Here is a 24,152-nt window from a genome sequence, read left to right on the forward strand (position 1 = left end):
TTTGAATCAAATCAAAATATTTTTTTATTTTGAATTTAGAATCTACCGTGAAGAACCAGAAACACCCTCAGTAGTTACTCTTTTTATTTAAATTTTTACAAATTAACATTCAATTCTTGCAAGCTCGGTACTGAATATTAAATGCACATTTTCTATCATCCAGTTAATCTTATGAAGAATAATACCGCCAAACAGCTGTACTCAGTATTATTGTGTTCCGGGATGAGTGAGCCAGTATAACCACAGGCACAAGAGACAAAACATCTTAGTTCAAATCATCTTAGGTTGGTGGTGCATTGGTGATGTAAGGAATGGTTAATATTTCTTACAGCGACATTGTCTATGGGTTATGACCCATTTGCTCGTCCGCCTACCGATAGCATAAAAAAAAATATATTAAATGTAAGTGTAGAGCAGTATGTAAATCAGCATAACTTGAAATACTTGCATAACATACACATTGCATCAAAACTTGAACTGTTAACAGTCAGTTGTTATCACATCATGTGAGCGAGACAGACGAATGAGACGTTTCACACTAACGTTACATGTGACACCATTATAATCAAAATAAAAAAAAACGATTTTTTTTTAAATGTGTTATACGCTGACGTCCTTCAAAAGACCCAAATTACCTCGTATAAGAATATAAACGGTTTTATAAATAATTTTCAGTACTTTAATAGCCGGCAGGACGAAACAACGTCAGCTCGGGGACTAAGAACCAATTACAAGTAATTGTAAAGTTGTTTAAAACCTCTCGTGTTGTACCTAAGAGCACCTTAAAATCTGGCACACTTAAGACGGGGCTTGGACGGCGCACAATGGAATTAGTCCTCGGATTGAAAGTTTCTCGTAAGACAATAAAGACAGCTCTAAACGTCTTAATTGGATAAAATCTGGAACGAAGTGAATTTGGGTAAGTAATCTGTTTGTTTACTAAGCTTATATTTACTTTAGGCTCCTTAAGTTTACCGTTAATCATTCGCGTATACAACATGGCAATTGTATAGTAATTCCTTACACGGCGCCCAAACGTCTGTGTGTTCATTCGATTGAGTAAAGGGATTACTCGGTGTAGGCGTGATTGATTCGCAATAGAACAAATATATGGAAGAAATTCGCACGGACTGTCAGTCATGCGTGGAAATTCAGATCAAGCGGAGAGCAAACAAATGTACTTTAACGAACATCAGACAATTACAAAATCACTCGAGCCTGTTCTATGAGCTTCATTCGTAATATTGCTGGTATGGGAAAATACAATTGTTTAACTAAATTATATTCATTTCAGTAGATTGATTTATGAGAAATATATTTTTATTAAGATTGTAATATTATCTTAAATTTATGGGAACAATACTTATGGGAGAAGTGTTGTGAAATAGTTCTAAAGCCCTATAGGATATAATAGGCTATTTTCCCAGCAGTATTTACATTAGGCATTCCAATGGAAAATATAAAATTTTGCAATTCCAGAAACTTGGTCGCCTGATAAAATAAAATTATGCATCTGGAATGAAAAACAGTAACAGGTTTTATGAGAGCGGCTATAAAACAATTCGTGATCTATTCTCTTCGCGGCACTTCGGATGGCGGTATCGGAAGTTTTATTTGAATTTGTATTCGGTTGGTTCAGCCCGAGTTTTTAAAACTTCCTTCGCCGTGGCGCGTTTAAAAGCTCCGTGGCGACGAAACTAAGTGAACTAACCGGGTATATAACTAACTGCATATTCACAAACTATTCTTTCGCTCCGAGCAAAAGTTTTTATGGGTCAAGCCTAGATCAAGCAGCATTAAGCTCGTTGTGCAAAAGAAAGTAACAGCAACGATGTTTTGTGACATTTCGAATTTATTTTCTGAGACAAATAATTGCAATTGCATTGTTAAATTCTTATTTATTGTCAGTTTTACAAAAATGTTGGAAAACACCACTACCACGAAATAATAATGACAATAATAGTTTCTCATCACAAAAACAGACCTTGCAATTGTTAAAAGGTGATATTTATATCTGATGAGATTTATTTTTGGCTTTTGTCCAAACAAAACCGGTTAAGATTACCATTAGGTAATCTTAACCGGTTTTAGAATTTCGGGACAATTCTGCATGTATTGAGTATGACTGCTTTCTGTAAAATAAAAGTAAGTTTGAGAATGCTAAGTGCCTATAAGCTGAGTGAGGAATGACTAGTTGGTGAGATGATGATGGGTACAGCTCTTACGGCTTTTCGTTTTTAGTGAGATTTAATTTCGATCGACAATCAGTACTCTCGGCTTTTTTTCGGTGAAAGTGGAGGCTATATCTGTAAAGTTATACCGTCTTATTTTATTTATCATGTAGCCTAATGTTTAGTCAGTTAAAGTTTTATTGTTTTTCAAATAACAAAAAAATTAATTTTATTTTTAACGCATAATTTAAAAAATGTAAATAAAATTACACCAGAATACGCAGCGTGTTTGGGAGGTATTATTGTATAAGTAGATGCGCTTTGCGGATTCAACCGCTTTAAATTTAAACTATTGACGTTACAAACGTGAATTTGTTTTCGTAATTAAATATAGTATTAACAATAAAAATTTGCATGAAAATTATAGTTCCAAACATCTATACTAATATTATAAATGCAAAAGTGGCTCCGTCTGTAGTGATAAATGATTCTGATGATTGGGTGATACCTATACCCAAATACCTGTTTGCGCAAAGCCCTACGACCAAGTATCATCATTACGTAAACAAACGAAATATAGATCAGGTACTGACTATCTTAGCTAGACGAATACAATGTGTTAAGGATCAGTGATCTCTCGTAAAGTAGAAGTAGATTACAAATATTACGAATAACATAAACATAAAGGTAAACCTTTTGAAGTAGATGTATGATATACAACAATTTAATGTCCTCGTGCCCAGTCACAACAGCAGCGGCCACTCTCAAAACAATGGCGACTGGCTCATTTAATCCATTCTATAGATTAGTGAAGTTTTTGTGTGTTGGTAATATATAAATGTTTATGCTAATACCACTTGCTGATTTTATTAAACCAACAAAATTATTCTTTCAAAACTTTTTGATGTTGTTGAAATTTTTTTTTTATTATTTTTGTACACTTTTGGATAAGCCATTAACAATATACCACAGTTAGACTATTATAAGGAAACCTTCTTTATAATAGGTTTTGAATACATGCAGGTTTCCTCTCCATATTAAGAGATGTATAAGAAAAACAAATTAAGTAGAAAATATAGTAGTTTGAACTAACAATCTTTGTTAAAATTCAGATATCTTTACCATTGGACCATTTAGGCTTAGTAAGAATTTAGAGGAATATGTCTGCCTTAAACATTAAGTTATAGTATATACTGATAATGTCAGCAGCAAGAACAGAGACGAAGCTGAAGCGTTTAAACGACAAACAAGACATTAAAAATGTCGGCATGAAACAGAAAGCCGAAAAGCAATTGCTGACCTTAGATTAAATACCTCAGACGATGATAATTATGTTTCAACTTCATTTTATTTCTATAAATATTTTCCGTTCTGTTAATTTTCAATAAACATAATTGAACGTTATATAATAACTTAGGCTTAATGATTTTGGAAGCCAGTTCGAGGCCAGCTGTTTTTGCCGTAACGTTGAATATAAAAAGACTTTCGAAATTAATTTTTGAAGTGTTTACTTGACCTTCGGAACTATGTTAAAATATTAAACCAATTGCCGACGAGTCTTTACCATAACAGAACCCAATTTAAATTGATTTTGTTTAACAGGACCGACCACTCATCTTAAATTCTACCTCGAAATAGGTATACTTAAAGGGTAAGTGTGCCAGTGTAACTAAAACCACAAGGATCATAAAATCTTAGTTCCCATAGTTGATGGCGCTTTGGCAATGTGAGGAATGCTTAATATTTCTTACAGCACCAATGTTCATCTGTGTTGGTGACGAATTCCCATCAGATGGCCCATATATAAAAACTATATATATTTTTATATTTATTTACTATTTTTAATTCCCAATCCTTTAAATTATGAATGGTTCTAGTATGAATCGGCGCAATCTTCGGTTCAGATGAGTCAGCAAGGCGAACCCTTCAATAGCAATTTAGACACTATTCAGTCAACGCTCACACCGGAAACCCCTAGAAAAATTATCCTTTCTCGCAACTAAGCTGAAGTAGTTGTGTCTATTTCTTTAGAAAATATCGTTTAACCGCTTAGGTTACTTACTTATATTTCTGAACTAAATATCAGTCTAAATCTACTTTTAGAATCGTATTATCTTATTATTTAAATGATTTTAAAAGATTTTATAACACTGAAACCAGTCGTGGGTACAGTCTCCTTAGTTTCATAGAGATAAATCAATTTTACTAATGACTAAAACAATTTTGACTCGATTCTACTTCAAAGTTAAAAATGTTATTATAACACTTTTTTGGCAATGACATTACATGAAATATCCATTCTTTCATCCGAAAATGTGTCGCCAAGTCTTATTCGATGAGAAGGCAATTCGGCTAGAGGAAAAGGCGTAAGGCCTGAACTCTTACGCGCTTTCTTAGTCAAGCGAGTGTAACGTTGCAGATTTTTTAACTTCCGGCTGCTTAAATTTTTGGCAGAAGAACTTAATACTTATGTATATAGTTACATAAAAGCCTGTACCACCTTCTGATATTCCCACTTATTTTCGTTGAACACGAATATGATACTACAATTGTCGCAAATTTCATTTTAAAGGATAAATTTAGAAAACTAGTTTACTAAATTTTTTTGTAACGAATATTACTGTGCTCAGAGGAAAAGGTTTCGTGCGAAAGTTGTAAGGCATGAGAAGATATACATTTTTTATTTAATATGATTTTCGTGTGGAGCCGTCGTTTCTGAGAAAAATGGGAAGCTTCAAAATGTGTACATTTTTCAAACCTATTAGTTTCGTTATTATAATTGAAAAAAGTCGAAATCCATTTATGGGTGAGGCTGTAGGGGTGTCTCTAAAATTCAGATCAGAGTATCAAATCTATTACTTTTTAGACAGACTCGGGATTGGAACACTGGACCTTGGGCTGTGCAGCTCTATAAGCTCTCTCTTTCGTTTTCACACATTTGAAATCTTCATTAAGGCAACCTGGAACAGGAAACGGGCTATGTGGGTTTTTTAACCACTACAATCACCACAAAGACCGTCTATCAACCGTCGATCTGTCTTCTACATGGATCGGAGAGGCGGCGAGATCGCGTCCACATATTGCAACTGCGACCCATACATTTGGATTATCTTCAGCCCCTAATACGAATTCCACGCACTCCTCGGAAGTGCGTACGAAAATTCGAGGCTTTCTCGGCTACCGTTTTCCTCAGCGCCGCTTAAAGCGATCTTCTTATAGAAGGAGGCACATCACACCGACTCCCTGAGAAGTATTAATAGAAGTATTAGCGACACGATTGACGTCTGTCCACTATGAGTTTTTCACTAGATCAACGAGACATACAGTCTTTTCGTCAACATCGAAAATTTTCATAAGTATCATGAAGGAAGGCGTTATATAATTCTAAATAAATCGTACAATAGTTTGGCACAAAAATAAATCAACAATAATAAAAACACGCTATACTAGTTGTAATATATTTTTGGCATTACTTTTAATTAATTGTACATTTATGAAATAAATTTGTCAAAGTTAGTTAGAAATAAATGTTTTAAATTAATGTATTTTAAAATAAACAAGCAAAAGGCCGTACAATAGTTAGTATCACACAATTTATTTAACTAGTAATTATTATAATTGTAACATTAATTGACAAATTCAAAAATAAATAAACTTATCCGTGTTATATTTGTTTGTTCGTGTGAGTGCGACATTTTTTTAAGCACATTTTTTTATTCTTTTACTAAATTTATATATAAAATTATCTGTAATTTTATATGTAACTGACAAATGGATCCTTGTATCGAACATTGATTTTCTCTTTCGCTCCTTCTGTTGACTTATCGTTCTATCCTTTTCATTCGACGAAAATGTTTCATTCCCACAGATATATATTTTGTATCACACGGAACAAATCGCAGACAAACATGACATATTAAACTTTAACTTCGCAACCCTACTTGAGGTTCTTTATCTTGAAAGGGATGATAATGTTGTTTCATTAAACTTGTATCATTGTCGTAAAAGTTTCTCAAGCTTTTTGCTTTTAACTTATATTCCGTTGTTTGTTGGTTGCAAAATTATGCCTGTAATGTACTTACATTTGTTTTTAGATGATTTTTGGTGTTTTTATCTGTTAAAATATGTTAATGAGGTATGTCTTACGGTTGTGGATTTTAAATCAACTCCTTCCTAGTCCTTTCCTCATTACTGAGGGTCGTGACTACCATGCTCTCCTGTACACTTCTCTCCACCTTCCTCCAGGCATTCCTATTCTGTGTCATTCGTAGGCAAGCCTGGGCACTGGATCCTGTAGACGCATTTTGTGTGTCTATCCACCGGGAGGGCGCTCTTCCCCGACCTCTCTTCAATCCACGTGGCCAACCATTATAAGTTTTTCCAGGCTGTCCTCCTGCCTAGCTACGTGGCCAAAGAGACGAAGTACGCGTTGAGTCGTAACATTTCAAATCGTAAATTTTAATATTAAAAAAAAAACGATAATATTGTCAATTTGAAGCTTACAATGCTCCACCATATAACAAAGAATTCGTTCATTTAAAGTAGAGCGTATTTATTTTTCATCGATTGGATAAAAATATGTTCTTAATTTAATATTTAGTTATCCGGAAGGTAATACTACTTGAGTTTTAATCCAAAATTATGCGTTCGAGTCTAGGTACCATTGACGTGTCCTTGTGGGAAATGATCGTGAGGAAACCTGTACCTATATCCACTAATCCAAGCTGGAGCGTGGTGGAGTAAAAGCTTTGATCCATTTTCAGGATGTTAATATCACTTGGCGTAAACTTTCATTTGAGGCTTTCAAATGCAACTTTATCAACCTGTGCTATGATAATATATTGTATGTGCAATCAATTTAAAAATAAAAAATATAAATTTACTATATTAAATTCTAAAAATAAGTAATTTAAATATTTTAAATGAAACTAGTAAATTATTTCGTAATTCCCCGTAGTAAAGTCGCAATTGAAATGCCACATTATATTTTAAATTAGTTTCTTTATTCGGTGTAATAATGGGCGTATTTACAGCTATATAAGGCTATATTTCATGTTTGTGTTTAATCTATTTTGGACTTTAACGAATGGTTGGAATTCGTGACTTTTAGTGGTTAGCTTAAAGCTTTTAATGTCTGATGTTTTTGACTGATAAAGACTGCTACAGAACGGTCCAGTACTTTGTTGTACTATTTAATGTAATTATACAGATTAATTCTAGTAGTTCGTTGTTAATTTGAATCAATATTCATCATTTTTCATTCGTTTCCATCACAAGCACCGGAACGGTACAGTGGTTAGAGTACGGGAATCTTAACCGAAGAGTATGGATTCAAAACCGATTAATATTTTATTTTCATATGCTTAATAAGAGATGATTAGTCACTTGTATATTCATCAACCGGCATCGGAAAGCATGGAATAAAAAAAGTGGTTAAGCGTTATTTTGTTTACTATACCCCGTTGTTTCGGTTTCGGTATTGGGTATAGCTCGACTGAATATAGACCGACAAAGAACCGACAGCTGTGTAGCCTGCTTGTCTAACAGTGGAATACAATTAGCTAAATAAAGATAGTGACGTTGATGTAAACCGCATGGGACATAGATCCGAATCACTTTAACGCCTCCACTCGTATTGCACGCTCTTGCAAGCACTATTTATGATTTACAAATGAGTGTTGGATACATAACATAACATAAGCAGCCCGTAAATGTCCCACGGCTGGGATAAAGGCCTCCTCTCTTTTTGAGGAGAAGGTTTGGAGCATATTCCACCACGCTGCTCCAATGCGGGTTGGCGGAATACACATGTGGCTGAATTTCGTTGAAATTAGACACATGCAGGTTTCCTCACGATGTTTTCCTTCACCGCCGAGCACGAGATGAATTATAAACACAAATTAAGCACATGAAATTTCAGTGGTGCCTGCCTGGGTTTGAACCCGAAATCATCGGTTAAGATGCACGCGTTCTAACCACTGGGCCATCTCGGCTCGTTGGATACTTGTTAATTTTTTTATCGATACTTGATTGGATTTATTATCGTTTTCAATCGGATATATAAACGGATGTTGGTGAATCTGTTTCAGGTTAATGGACTGTGACGCCGTTTGATCGATTACCGCAATATATGTGTGTTATTTTAATTAAAATATTTCTATACTACCCGTTTTATTAACGGCGGATCATTTAATCTTAGTTCATCGAAAACCCCATCATAATTAAAAAAGAATGATAAATATCAACTAGCTTCTAACTTTAAAAATGACGGACTTCCATACAAACTTTCATCCCTTATTTCACCCCCTTAGGGGTAGAATATCCAGAAACGCATAAATATATGTTAGCGCATAACAATACTGAGTATTGTTGTTTGGCGGTAGAATATCTGATACCGGTGGTGGTACCAACCCAGACAGTCTTGTTCAAAGCCCTAATACCAAAGTAGAGAGTATCACCTGAAGTAAAGAGTAAGATATAATTTACTAGCAATACGCCCCGGCTTCGCACGGATGTAATGCTGATACTAAATATACTACAGAATGTCTTACAACGTTCACAGTTTTTCAGTCATTAGACAATACAAACCGCTATTTCCCTGCGTTTTAAATCTGTAATATCTTCGAAAATATTCATTTAAATTATCTGCTGTAAATGACCATATTAATCTATATTAAACGCACAATGTATTTAAGGTACTTAATTGGATAAGGATTAATGCTGTATTGCTTAAAATCGCTTCGATAAGCCATAATTTTTCGTAAAAATAAAGGATAAAAAATGGCTATTGTGGGTTATCCCTAAAAGATAGACATATACCATTGCGGATTTTTTTAAAGACCATTTTAAGGTGTATAATACTGTAGTACATTATTTTGATCTCGTAGGGTTCAGCCAGCGTTTGCTATGTAAGCGCAAAAAAATAGAGGAGTGTTCCTCTACTTTGTTGTGCATGTTTTATACATATAAATAATCCTCTTGAATAAATCTATCTATTAAAAAAAACCGCATCAAAATCCGTTGTGTAATTTTAGAGATCTAAGCATACATAGAGACAGACAGCGGTAAGCGACTTTGTTTTATACTATGTAGGTAATGATAGTAAATAAAATGGCACCATTTATGGAAGAAAATAAAAAAGTTGCAATCACATCGCGTTTTCATATGATTTCAAAACATGAATACATTTAAGGAAAGAATTATGTCGCATGAATTTTATTTATTGTACGATTCTCACAATATTTCACCAAGCTCATTTTGCTATGCCTCAAGGAGTTCATCGTGACCTAAATTCATAGCCAGCTCAGTATTATCTTATGCTAAATACAGAAGTTTGCGATCGAGCGAGGCATAAGTATGAGCATAAATTAAGGCGGGGATTTTATATCATCATCAACTTTGTTTTTATGTTTACATAAAAGAGCCTCTTAATATATGACACTGCACTGAGGATTTATGAAGCGAGACACTTCGCGCGTATACTTTATGTTATAAAGAAGAAACTTTCATTACAGTTGCAAATAAATTATGATTAGCCGACTACCCGTTGGCAAATCCCGTCAGAAATATTAACCACAACCACCACTTCCATCACCTACCTTCATACTTTATGGTACACTAGAATATAGTACAGAAAATTCTTAAAATCAATTAATATGTAATATTTAACCTTGGAGATGGCACACTTTCTGTGTAACTCATTCCTAAATTTTCCCATTTTAATACCGAATTTGGCAAAAGCTTAACAACTGTTTTAACTTATTAAAATAAGCCTAAATACCGATTTACATATTTCTAACATCAGAAATAACAATATTCATATAAAATTCCATCTCCCGTTAACTCCCTTCTAAGATGAATATTGAAAGTTCAATTTAGCCCATAGCTTTGATTGTTAACGAATACGACATTCAAAATATTTGTAGAATTTATTTTGTGCTACTTGATACCTCCCTAAGCTTCAGCTTTACAAAAATATTCAAGAGGCTTTATAAAAATTACTAAAATATGCAATAAACCGACTTCACAATCATAATTCTGCCCTAGAATTATAATTGTGGAGTCAGTCAATCGTTGGCCTATTCGGTTCTATTGTTTAATTTATACGTTGGATATACGTTGGAGGACGGGCAAATTGAGGCAACAAAGGCACCTTGATAGTAAGTGGTCACCGATGGTGATTATCATTGGCACTGTTAGAAATGTTGACCATTCCTTACGTCAAAGAAATATTAACCTATACGTTACAGCTTTGTGATGTTATGTTCTTTGTGCATGTATTTACTACTAGCTGACTAGGGTAAATCATAATTTTAATAGATATTATTGTTTGGCGGTAGAATATTTGAAGAGTTGGTGGTACTGGGTAGGCGGGTTTACACAAAGCCCTATGAATAAGTAAACCATATATAAATGACAGTTTTTTTATTTATCCCATTATTTGAGCATTACTCTAAGATCAATATTTATAACATAAATGTGAGAAACATAGATATATTTATTCTTGATTTGACTTCAAAATTCGGATATATCGCCTCACATGCGTCATAATATATAAGCGCGTCGAAATATATATGTATGTATGCCAAAATTCAGATCAATCGAAGAAACGGATGCATACCCAAATCCTTTGTTAGTGCTCACTTTGGTTCTAATAGGATAACCTGAGCAAAATTTCATCTTTATAGACAAACTGGTTTAGGTGCATTTTATCTCAGTCGGTCATTACAAATTGTTATTTAGTAGATTATAATTTAACGTCATAAGACAACGCAGTCTCGTCTGCGAAATTATAAGAATAACAAAACTTTTGAAACATTCGACCGCAGTTCAACAAACCGTCTGCGAGCAAACCAAACAAGGTTTGGTGTTTTTATGTCAATAAGCCAACGTATATTGGGAATGGGAGGTATTTCGGTTGATAAATATAGAATTTGATATTGACCCTAGCGCCGTGTATCAGAGCCTAACCTAGATATCCTCCATCCTCATGACAAAACAAATTTGTTGAGTTAATATAACCCCAATCGATCAGGCCGCCCAGCATCAGTACTATCGCTACGCGGAGGCGCAAACTATTATATATATTATATAAAGATTAAAGTTTTCAGCGTATCAGATTCAATGATAATGTTTAATTATTTCAAATACAAGTAGGTGAAACTCATCATCAAAATAACAAACACAGTAACACCTAACATTTCTATCAGACTAAGTTGATACCATATCCGTCGTATATTTTTGTAAAAATTAATAAAAATAAATAAAGTGACGATTAATTTTACAGTATACAATTCATCCTCTTCGAACGTTTTATTAAAAACCTTCAACGGTTTTATAACTTGATATTTTTGGATCACAATATTAAATTATGCTTGGAATGCGCCTCGTGCTCAGCGGAGCGGAAAATCTGTAGGTGTCAGGTGACTTGTATAGAATCAGCGTCGTGGATTCAAACCTTCTCTTTTTAGTATAGACTGTAAATTTCCCACGGCTGGATAAAACACCAGTTTGTTATTTATGGCTGTGATTAAGGCTTGAAAACTCTTCAAAATTATACACATACACATATTACGCGATGGACTTTGATGTTATATCTACGTAAAATATTTGCAACGAACGTGCCCCGTTAACCAAGGCACGGTTTTATTGCGAGAATGCTCCATATTATATTAAGATTAATTCAAATTAAAAATAATATTCTTAAATTATATTTTATTAAATATAATAACATATTAGTACAAAGTAATAATGTCCACGTTAGTCTTATAACAAAACGAGTACAAAAGGTAAAGTGAAGTATTGAAAAAATAATATTAATCTACTGCTTAAGTTAGAATTCAATCTCCGGCCTGGTTTTTTGATCGATATCCCATATAATATTCTACACGTGTATGTTTTTGGTGTCGAAGCCTTAATTCAATAGGTCGTTACGATGAACATGTAAATAGATAATGTAACCGCAATGTATATGAATGTTGGCTTTCGTTATTAATAAGTTAGAATTAAGCAACTCTTAATCAATATCTCACTAGCTCCTTTGAAACACCATTTTATCTAACCAAAGTGCGTCCATGTCGTTCGAATTTTCATTTTATTTTTGCCGTTAATTCTGTGAATTTTGGTTCGTGGTTTTTCAGTCTTCGAATGCAATATTCAACATTTTTAAACGTAACTTTTCACTAATCAAGTGACCATCGTTACGTTACTCACCTAGAATCCACAACGGGTAGCTACAACCGGTTTTTAACTAAGAGGATACCATACCAGGCGAATTGATGAATTAAAATGGTAAAAAAGCGCTGGACACAAGACTGGTTTTATCGGTGCCATTAAGATCGACCTATTAAGTAGACTTAATCCGTCGGCTTTTACAGGGTTATCATATTCAAAGAGATAAATGTTAATGTGAATTACACAACCCAATTAAGTATGATGTAATATATATGGTATATCCTAGATATCCCTTTTGTACCCTAGGCGAAATCAATACCCTTCAAATTCAATTGAAATATAAACTTTGGCTGTCATAAACTAAAGTCAAAATCTGATTAAACGTTATAATGAGTTATAGACGTCGTAACGTGAAAGTGGATTATATAAGAAAGCAAGTCGTCAAACAGGCACTTAATTTATTATACCAAATATTAAAAATATTGTACAATAGAAATATACTTCATTCAACGCCAAGTACTTAAAAAAAATATATTTATAAAAAAGCAAATATAGTATAAATATAAGTCGAGATGTCCCAGTGGTTAGAACGCGTGCATCTTAGCCGATGATTTCGGGTTCAAACCCAGGCAGGCACCAGTGAAATTTCATGTGCTTAATTTGTGTTTATAATTCATCTCGTGCTCGGCGGTGAAGGAAAACATCGTGAAGAAACCTGCATGTGTCTAATTTCAACGAAATTCTGCCACATGTGTATTCCGCCAACCCGCATTGGAGCAGCGTGGTGGGATATGCTCCAAACCTTCTCCTCAAAGGAGAGGAGGCCTTTATCCCAGCAGTGGGAGTTACAAGTTTATTCTCGTTCCTAGTGTTAATAGTACCTATTTACGTCACAATTACTGAAAAAACATTTTTGTTTTTGCATAAATTCATAACATTACCGAAAACTAATTGAGAAGTGACAGTCATTATTTTTATTTGTTTAAATTGACACCTTAACGAAACTTTTGGGCCCAGGTTATTTGACGAATAGCTCTCTTCTGCAATACAAAAATGGTATTAATATCGGCTGCATTACCCCAGATTAAAATGCCATAAGACATAACTAATAAAATAACTAAAATACACTAGGCGAGCCGTATCAACGTAAGTCAAAAGTCTATTTTTTTACTGTGGTATCTACAACATCTAATACTTGCTAATTTAAAGGTACATTCGTTTTGATACATATTACATTGGAAGTAGTGAATTTAACACATTTCATCTTTTCACTATTTATCAGATATATATCTTATTATATAAAAAAGTATTACGTAATTTTTAGAAACATATATAGGCTTTCTTCACTTTTCGTAGTCGTGCCAACCGTCTTTGTTATATTCCTTTCAAAAGTCCCGTACGGTCCGGCCCTTATTTCTAGAGATGTGGCCAAAGAATTTTAGTATTCGTAATTAAAAGGTCGATAAAATATTTCTTTGATCTTCAGTCCCTTAAATATCGACTTGGTACTAGGCATAATTAGCATTGAGATCGATGATATGAATTAATTGATTGATCAAAAATGATGTATCATTCGTGTTTTTTTTTTAAATCTACACATATACCGTGGATCTCCATTTTTATTTTCTTATTTTTTATGTTTAAAAAAGTGTTCGAAATAGAAAATAATAAATATATAATAAATATATGTGACCAAATAAGATTATTAAATATCAAAACAAGTCAATCACACAAGAAATGGAATCCGAAAATAACTTCAATTTGTCAGAACATTTGCTTATCCACCAGTGCGGAGCGATGTTGCTAAGCAAACCACGTGTCCAAGCAAAATCAGGCAAATATTTACCTTGTTTGACTCCTTTGATGTGTAAACACAAACGACGCACATTTACCGACAAGAGCATTAAAATATGTGTTTGATATTTGCGATAGTTGCCATATTTGAACAAATTAAGTAAATACTATCTCGGCGGTCCTCTACACATCGCTGTGTCGGTCAATTAATGCTAATATGCAAAAATGCTACACCACTAAATATGTATATGTTATAATTATATTAATACCCTTTTACATCATCCGTATATGTATAGTGATGTATGAATACTACACTGGCATTTTCGTTATTACTTATTTTAAAAATATTATTATTTATTGATGTTCAGCACATCTACATAAGCACTGAATCTCGGTTTGAAATTTTCTCCATTCGTCAAGAGATTCATGTTTGGGACGGTACCTTACCTTTCAGCAAGATAACGAACATGACGCAGTTTCTCGAATTCATCACGGTCATACGTAGTGAATATCCAAGTCTCCAAGAAGTGGAAACTTGAACTTAAGGCGGCGCAGAGCGTCGATAACTTGCGCCTTACGTCTGCCGCTGGAGTTCACGGACATAATGGATCTTTAAAAACTCATCATCATCATCAGTGTCAATCAGCGCAGTGTATTCCAGTAGGATATAGAATTGCCAACCGTCTGTCCTACGTTGTACCTCGTCCACAATATGAGTGGTCGTTTACGAACTCACTTTATACATAATACGTAATTTTAACATATTTTTGTGGCACATTCGTTGTGTTATTGTAAGCAGATTTATATAATTAAGAATCATAAGTTGAAGTTTCTTTGTTCAACTGAATTGGACGAAGCGCATAGGGAATATCATCCCATTGAGATGAAATTTCGTTAATTCGTCGATGGAATTTGCGTACAGCATGGACTCATGATTGGCCAAAGTTAATCTAGGGACAGACTTTGAGATTTACCTCATCACTCGGTCATTTCCATTTGCCGGGTGATTCTATTTTGGCATATAAGACCTGATGGTCTAAGGTAGGTCATTAAGCTTTATCGGGATTGACATATCAAGGAATTTTTGAGTTTGTTGAGTCAGTTATGAAAGTGATACCGTCCGAGTGGTTATCGATCAGATGATTTTTTAGTGTTGTTCTTCGGCTACAGTCGAGGCGCTTAATGTTATGGTAAGCAGACAACCGTCATTAGGTAGCACGCAATACTTTTCAGGTAATTGATTAAAAATACATTTATATTATTACATCCTGAATAGCATTATAAATACAAAAGTTAGTTTCTTTATTTGTTACGCTTCTACGTCTTAACAACTCATGATCGCCATTTAATTTTGCACACGCGTTATCAAGAAATAAGAGCCGAGATGGCCCAGTGTTAAGAACGCTTGCGTCTTAACCGTTGATTGCGGGTTCAAACCCAGGCAAGCGCCATTGAATTTTCATGTGCTTAATTTGTGTTTATAATTGATGTTCAGAAGATGTTCCGCGATGATACCAAGAAATCAGCCATATATATACATTATACATACGTGCCATACGGTGAGTTTCGTTTGTAAAACACGGGATCGAGTGTCGAGTGAGTCGGGGGTGAAAGTGACAATGGTAATGGTGACCAGTGTTCACGCAGCAAATGTACGAGAAAAGAGGTAGTCCGATATGGACACTTCTAATGCCGTCAATATCTACCCGCAAACTCCAGTCTCGTGAACAAGACATTTGTAGAAAATGTCGAACTATCGAGCTCCACCAAATGAAAATAAAAAAACATGGTAAATACCCCGTTTCAAATACTTATAGTAATAAAAATAACCATGTTAATTTAAAATCTTATTAATTTAATATCTTACGTTATAGGAGTAGAAAAAATAGCACGAGTACCTAGTGAACCTGCGAGTAGGAACTAGGAATTATATTAAAATTCAAGACGGAACAAAATAATGGAGGCGATGAAAAACAACTACATAAAAACATGAAATACATTATTGTATAGTGTTTGTTTATTATAATATCACGAAGAAATGGGTAAGACTTATTTCGAATATTAATAAAAAGAAAGCAATAATAAATGAGTTCCATGAATATATACAATACAGAAAAGAATAATAATACAAAATATTTACTGAAACAATACGGTAATACAATAGAAATATCCGTAATGTAAAAATTCAACGTTCCATTGGCAATTAGGGATGTATTTATTGCCTTAAATATTGGTCGTAAACTTATTTTTTATAGATAAAATAAAACGTTTGAAAAGAGTTCTGATACGAATAAAAGCCTTCGTGTCTTTCGTCACAAATGAACACAAAGGGAATTTCAGTTTAGTAGCAAGTAAAACATAAATAATTACATGACCTAATGAAAACAGTTTCCACATACAAAATGAAATGGAAACTTTTAATTTGAACGTAAGTTTTAATTTCGGAACAGTAATAAATGACATGATAGACATCACTACAAAGTTTAAAGTTATTTATTGTTTTGTAAATAATTGTATACACCGAGAGCACAAATAAGTATAAACGATTGATAAGAATAACACACATGACATGTGAACAATATCATGTGAATTCAAGTCGTTTAATTCTCCTGCATCCATCTGATTATTTATATTTCGCCATTGTCAACTCCTATCACGTATCATAGTCACCAATTTATACTTCTACCCCTTTAGTCAGTGTGTTTAATCTCTAGCATTTTTTTTCTAATATTCATTCAGTGTGATAATCAGATGAGACCTAAGTTTTTTCGAACTCAAAACTTCGGAATATGTCCATATAAGCAAGGGCGGAGGAGAAGGTTTGGACCATATTCCACCACGCTGCTCCAATGCGGGTCAGTGGATACAAATTTCGTTGAAATTAGACACATACAGGTTTCCTCACGATGTTCTGATTCACCGCCGAGCACATGATGAATTATAAACATAAATTAGGCACATGAAAATTCAGTGGTGATTGCCTGGGTTTGAACCTGCAATCATCGAATAAGATGCACGCGTTCTAAGCACTGGGTCATCTGCGGTTGCGTAAATATCACCTCGCAATTAAGAATTACCAAATTTAATTCTTATACATCACTTTATTTCCTTTACATGGAGCTTATAAACTGACCACTAGAGCGAAGAGACAGTTAATTCAAATGTTTAATACTTAGTGCGCATAGTAAAATGTTAAATAAATAACTTACCGCTCTGTCTGCGAGGTTCCTGACTCTGCAGTGTAGATACGCTGGCTGTCCCACGGCGGCGGTCGCCTCTCGCTTCGTGCTGTTGTCGAAGTAAGGCTGTCCCAGAGGCTCCCACCCTCCGCCGCCGGCTGTTACGCCTGCGAGCAAATTCACACAATAAAACTATATTCATAGCTAACTAATGCCTGGTATTGTTATATTTAATTCTCAAGCCGACTATTCCTCTCAATGCTATTTTAACATCGACAGTACTATGCCAATATTGTTTATGCCATTGCCAACGATAACTGTATAGAGCGTCTAAGCAGACGCTTGAACGCAGAAAATACGGTAAAAAGACTCATTTTTATAAATACGACGAAAAAGGTGTTTCAAGCGAGAACTTTACTAACGAAACGATCGCCATCTCACTATTTTTCTTTTTCTAAAAATGTAGCGGACTGGTCTTGTATATGTTTCAAATTCTTCAAGGATTTGGCAACGACTTCAAACAGTTCCCTAGTATATACGAAACTTTGAGTTATGTTTCAGGTTTTAGTTCTTTCTCTGTTATTTTTTAAAACGATTCATATTTTTTAAGCTCATTTTTTAACTCCTTTGCCATTCCTTATTTTAAAAAACGAGGGTATAGTAGTCTCATGATTATAAGAAGTTATCATATAGTTATCGTACTGTTTATAATGCCAAATGTTAATTGAAGTACTTTATAACTTATTTTTATGATATAAGTTGGCGAACGAGCAAATGGGCTACGTCACGGTAAGTGGTCACCACCAGACAGACAATGTTGCTGTAAAAAATATTATTTATTCCTTACATTGCCAATGCGCCATCAACCTTGGGATCTAAGATGTTATGTCCCTTGTACCTGCAGCAACAATACTGACTACTGTTGTTTGGCGGTAAAATATCTGATGCGTTGGTGGTACCTACCCTGACGGGTACGTACAAGGCCCTGCCACCAAGTAAGTTGGCACCATCTATGTAAAAGATAACGAAGTCAACTTTCCATTTCACTCCATTATTTTTTTGCTATGAATACTTTTCTCGTATCATTCGCTCGCAAAATATAATATTAAGGTACTTAACATCCTAACAATTTTTAACATCAAAGGTCTCTACATAAAGGAATGTTTCGTTTCTATATAAAGTTAAAGAAGATCTTATCTTAATAACAGAAAATTACTATTATGCGATGTACTGATAATTGTTGTATGAAAATTTATTAACACATTGGTTACCAAGAAAATAAAATATGAAAGAAATAAAAGAATGCTGTAAAGTTCACGACATACTGGTTTATCCACGAGCACTTGGCACTTGGTGCTTGGTAAATACCAACCACTCATCATATATTCAACCACCAAACGGCAATACTTAGTATCGTTTTGAAGGGTGAGTGAGCCAGTGACTACAGGCACAAGAGATAACATATCGGTTCAAGGCAGGCCGCGCATTGGTGATATGATTAATCGTTAATATTCCTTTATGGTAATAATGTTGATGGGTATTTGTGATCACCATCGGAAGGCCTATTTAGCAGTCCGCCAACCTTTCTGATGTAAAAGAGCACGCATTTTTTGGATAAAATTTATTTCTCACACGTATGAATATCCACCAAAACATATTAAAGAAGCATGCTGAAATTAGCTCCTAATCTTCTCTTCCAAATGGGAGGAGGCCTTTGCGAAGCAGTGGTATATATAACATATTTACCGATTATTTTATAATGTATATATATACTTTAATATAATAAAGATGTAGAGATTGTTTGTTTTTAGGCACGGGATAATCTCCTGAAGTAATGAACAAAAAAATTCCTGGTAAAAAGCTACATTATTCCTAAATGCTATAGGGCTATATACGCCAACACTATATCAGTGATATTTATATCATATCATTTTGTTTGGTTAAAACAGTGGTCTAGTTGCTTTTGTGGTAAATGCAAACTATACATCTAAAACTATAGCACTAAAACTTTTGTCAGTGAGTTTTAAATTTAAACATTACTGACTAAAAAATAATATCCCGATGAACTGGTAAGTTTTAGACAATCAATAAAAAAGTTAATACTTCTCAGTTGAAAAAAGATATTTGAATTTAATGCTTAAATTTGAAGTCTGATTATGTTATCTTTAATAATAGCAGTATTATCATAAAATATGTATATAAAAAAGGGATAACGCGTGTAATTCGATCGGTACTTCAATGAAGTCACTTACCTCAAAGTTACTTCGATTAGAATATTTTATTTTAATAGAACATCATTCGCTCAGATAATCGGAATTTCGTGGAAACACCCTGCCCTAATTTTTTATATAATTTTATCTTTATATATTTTTCGATTATATTTTTTGATAGATTATTAATCTTTTAAACGTCTTAAGGGCGAAATAAAATAAATATATGTATTTGTATGTAAGAAATCAAATAAACCAAATACAATGGAGAGGTCCTTTACAGCTTGGAGAGCTATACAACAAAATTACCATAAAATGTTATAACAAAAAACATAGATCCGTTTATATTAAACAATATTAAGCTTATGTACGATTTTATAGCGTTTATTTCTTGGCATGTATTTACTAAAAATAGTGATCAGCGTGTGTGTATCAAAGTGTAAAGAATTTTCTTATTAACAAAATATGTTTGAAAGTATTATAAGTAACTGCCGGTTCTTCTCGGCTTTTAAATTCCGAACCGATGGCAGCGTTAAATTTAAGTTATACATGTAAAATGATTTAAAAGTATTCACAAGGATTAATATGTTCAGACAAATTAAAATTTATCGCATATTTATTTTTTATCTATAGTAATAATTTCGTACAAATCTACGATAGACCTGATCGAAACCTATCCACATTATAGGTCCTTAAAAAATAATGATTTTTTAGTCGTTTTATATCCACTAAATTCGTATAATCGAGATATTTAGATATTTAATGACAAATACATGACAGTTCAACGGGCGGTCATGTTTGACGTTTACGGGTGCGTTCAGAAAGTGTGTTCAAAATAATAATTTCGTGCAGGTGTACTCTATTGAAACTTATACACAATTAGTTATCGATCGACGCTTATAAAAAAGTCATATGTAATATAAAAAGTAAAGGATAAACTGTATCTGTTTCTTTTTAATTATTTTACCAGAGCGTAGCCGGGTTTTCATCTAGATTCTCATAAAAGTATGCACATAGGGTATACCAGGCCCTTTCATGAGCTTTTATAATACGAGTTCAATTTACATCAATTTGTTGTTTATCTTAAGTCAGTGAAAGCCTTTTTAATGCCCCAAGAAGCATCTTTAACGACGCGATCAAACAACATCAACAATCTCTCGAATATTAATTAATTTAATGTAAGCATTTTGTAAATATAACAATGTATCTGGAAACTGGAGCTTAGATTAATGTGAAAACCAAAGCGTATATCGTGCAGCTTAGAAGTAAAAATAGGTTATATATCTTTTGCGAGAACAATGTAGTTGGTGCTTTGGAAAATACCATAGACGGAATTACGGAACGGATTAAAACAGATATATTTTGATAAATAAATGAATAAATTGATTTAATTCTGGTATATATTTAACCAAAATATCTTATATTGAAACAGAAAATTTATACAAGTGTTAAATGAGTAGTTAAATAGAAGCCCAATGGTATCGTGATAGTTGTCTCTTACGCTTATGGATCTACACTGGAGAGATCAAGGAGCAGCTTGTAAGAATTCCAGTTCTGGGCATAAGGGCCTCCCCTTTTAGAAGAAAACTCGAATAGCATTCCCTGCTCTACAGAGAGTTAGATCAGAATCAATTGAAGTTGCGATGTCATAATGTGCAATTTCAGTGATGCCCAGGCTTGAACCAGCGACCTTTGGATATATATGTTTAATCCTTTCGACCATGTCGTTTATTATAGGAAGCTTATCATCAAAGTGGCCAATCGCTCATCGACTGGTTATTAAGAAATAAATTAAATAAACGACGAAAGCATTTAATTCCGTATAAAAGTTAATTTATACAGAAATGTTAACAACATTGTTAGTGTTAAAATAAAACGTTTTGTGCGGAATAAAATCATTTAAAACCATTGATTTGATCGAAATGAAACCTCGCTAACAAATTAATGTTGCTGAAAGCGTTATTCGGTTTTTAAACGAAAATTGCTGCGATTTCCGATGAAACAAAACTTTTAATTTTATCATAATATTTTTATTTTTTATAATATAGGCAAGCGGATGAGCAAGTGGGTACGTGATTGTAAGTGGTCACCACCGCCCATAGACAATGGCGCTGTAAGAAACCATTCCTTACATCTTTGGGAACTAAGATGCTACGTCTCTTATGCCTGTAGTTTCACTGGTTTAGTCACCTTTCAAACTAGAACACAACGATATTGACTACTACTGTTTGGCTGTAGAGTATCTGATGAGTGGATGGTACCTACCCAGATGGACTTGCACGCCCTACTACTAAGTATGTGTGTTAATTGTTATCAGAATATATAAAATAGGAGACGTTTCTTTTTGTGATGTATTACTGAAAAAACAAGTCCACCAATATACTCGTAAATAAAACATCTAGCATACCATGCATGTTCTTGCTATAAATATTTGAATTAATAAAATATTTATAGAATTTATATAATAAAAAATACTCTTTAGGTAATACAAATTTCTTTACTGCAACGAAATTTAGAAAAAACATTTTAGACAAAGCTAGAGAGGATGTAAAACAGCTATCTTTTCGAGACCGTCTTTGGTCATTGGATGGGATTTGAAAGTGCGCACTAGGTTTTAATTTGACCGTTACGGTTTAGTCACAAAAATTTTATACATATTATTTAATTACACCTACATATTTATGATTAGCGAGCGGACAGACAGACAGATCAATAGGATCTGCTGGTAATACTTTTTTTGTATCAAAGCCAGACGGGATTGCCAATTAATTAGTGTCACTTCTATCTAGAAACTAGAACGAAGAGTCAGCTTCCGACTTACGTCGGCGTTAACCAGACACTGTTCCTTTGTTGGTATAAGATCTGAAGCCATATGACGAATATGTTTCACCAGAATGTGGCGCAGAAATCAACCCCACGTGGGACTGAACGATGGATAGCAATTAGCATCTCACAAATTATATATTTCTAAGCGATTTCAGAATACGCTTCCAATCTACATAAAACAATTATTATGACACTTTATTGAGATGGTAATATGGTACTATGTTTAGGTATTGCGGAATGAGGACAACACAATGTTTTCGGCTAATATTCATAATCAGTGTATTCAAGTGCCTGCTATGTTTTTAAACTATATGTATTTTTAACATCTACAAACAATAACGTGTAAATGTAAATATGTTAACTTTTCTCTTGCTTTTTTCTTTTCTATTGCTCTCTGCAAGTTATCATTTACAGTACAACTTTTATAAAAAATAGTTTTATCTAAGTAAAATAAACTTCGATCTTGCGCTAACACTCCGTGTAAATACTTCCCGAACCATATGTTAGCTATAACAAATATAAACTTCTTGTTGTTTGTACGACACTTACATTCTCTTGAAAATATTGTTGTCCTAATTTTTTGTGTAATAAATATATTCTTTATATTATTTTGCATTAAATGTATCAAAATCAATATCTTCTTCATTAAAGTAGAATGTTGTTCCTTTAGAATCGTCGTTTTTAAAATTCAATTTAAAGTTTCCACTGGCTTGTAACTTGTATTGGATAACTCCTTCTCACTCCTTAAAAGATTTTATAGCGATTTCGGGGGCCCCACTGACTCAAGACTTGACCATCATAGGTGGCCCCCAAAGTGTGACGTCCGTGTTTTTATTGCAAAAGAGTTGTCAGAGGAACGGAAATTTTAAAAATCAGTGCGAGATCTGAGTACCTGATGATGTAGGCACTAGACCAGCGAGGCAGTTTTTTTCCAAATATGAATTTAGATAAAAAGTGCCGATCACTCATTACCAAATAATCAGATTATATCTACTATGAATTCTACGTATAACATGAACAATTCTACTTCCCAAAACAACGCCCCGTTTAATCTCATCAACGTACTCAACTACGATGCCGAAATAATTAGTTAATAATATTAATTCAATCATCCTTCCCGTAGCTATTGTTAGCCAAATAATGAGCACAATAGCTAAATATATGATGAACGCAAAATAATAATAATTACCTTGTTACGAGTGTGTACGTATTTTAATTAACGGCTTACGATATTTAAACATGTCAAATTTTAATCAGTGATAGGGCTTTGTTCAAACCACCTGGGTAGATACACACGCAACGTTATATATACAACCAAACAGAAATACTTAGAATCGTTGTGTTCCGGTTTGAATTGTGAATCAGCTAGTTTTAACTACAGGCACGAAGGACATGACGTTTTAGTTCTTAATGTTGGTGGCGTATTTGTGATTTAAGAAATAGTTAAGATTTCTTAGAGTTATTTATAGATTTTTGAAACACCATCGGCATATTCACAAAAGGTTATTAAGTAAATGTAGGAAACAAATTCTTGTATAGTGTGATACATCACTACAGGCGTTTACATTATACACACATAAAATAACAAAAAACTAAATACTGCACTACACTACATTAATATATCTTTAAAATAAAAATAAAAATATGAACAATAAAATGAAAGAACAAAAATTACTACAAATTAAATAAACCATGAAATAAAAACAAAAATTGAACTTTACACTAATTAAGCAAAGAGGTTAACAGTTATAGAGTTTATGGTCGTTACTTAATATAAGATGCACCTTTTGCCAGTACGA

General features: G+C 33.6%; 1 protein-coding gene across 5 annotated transcripts in view; it reads right to left on the reverse strand.

The window, feature by feature from the left end:
• Window positions 1–24,152, reverse strand: part of LOC125067673 (hemicentin-2-like) — a 48,172-nt gene that overhangs the window by 13,582 nt on the left and 10,438 nt on the right. For all 5 annotated transcript variants that reach the window (XM_047676385.1, XM_047676384.1, XM_047676387.1 and 2 more), the window contains one exon: window positions 17,348–17,484. In XM_047676385.1, coding sequence (XP_047532341.1) covers window positions 17,348–17,484 — 137 coding nt within the window. The remainder of the gene's footprint in view (window positions 1–17,347; window positions 17,485–24,152) is intronic.

The sequence above is a fragment of the Vanessa atalanta genome, chromosome 12 (genome assembly GCF_905147765.1).
Source record: "Vanessa atalanta chromosome 12, ilVanAtal1.2, whole genome shotgun sequence".
Lineage (NCBI taxonomy): Eukaryota > Metazoa > Arthropoda > Insecta > Lepidoptera > Nymphalidae > Vanessa > Vanessa atalanta.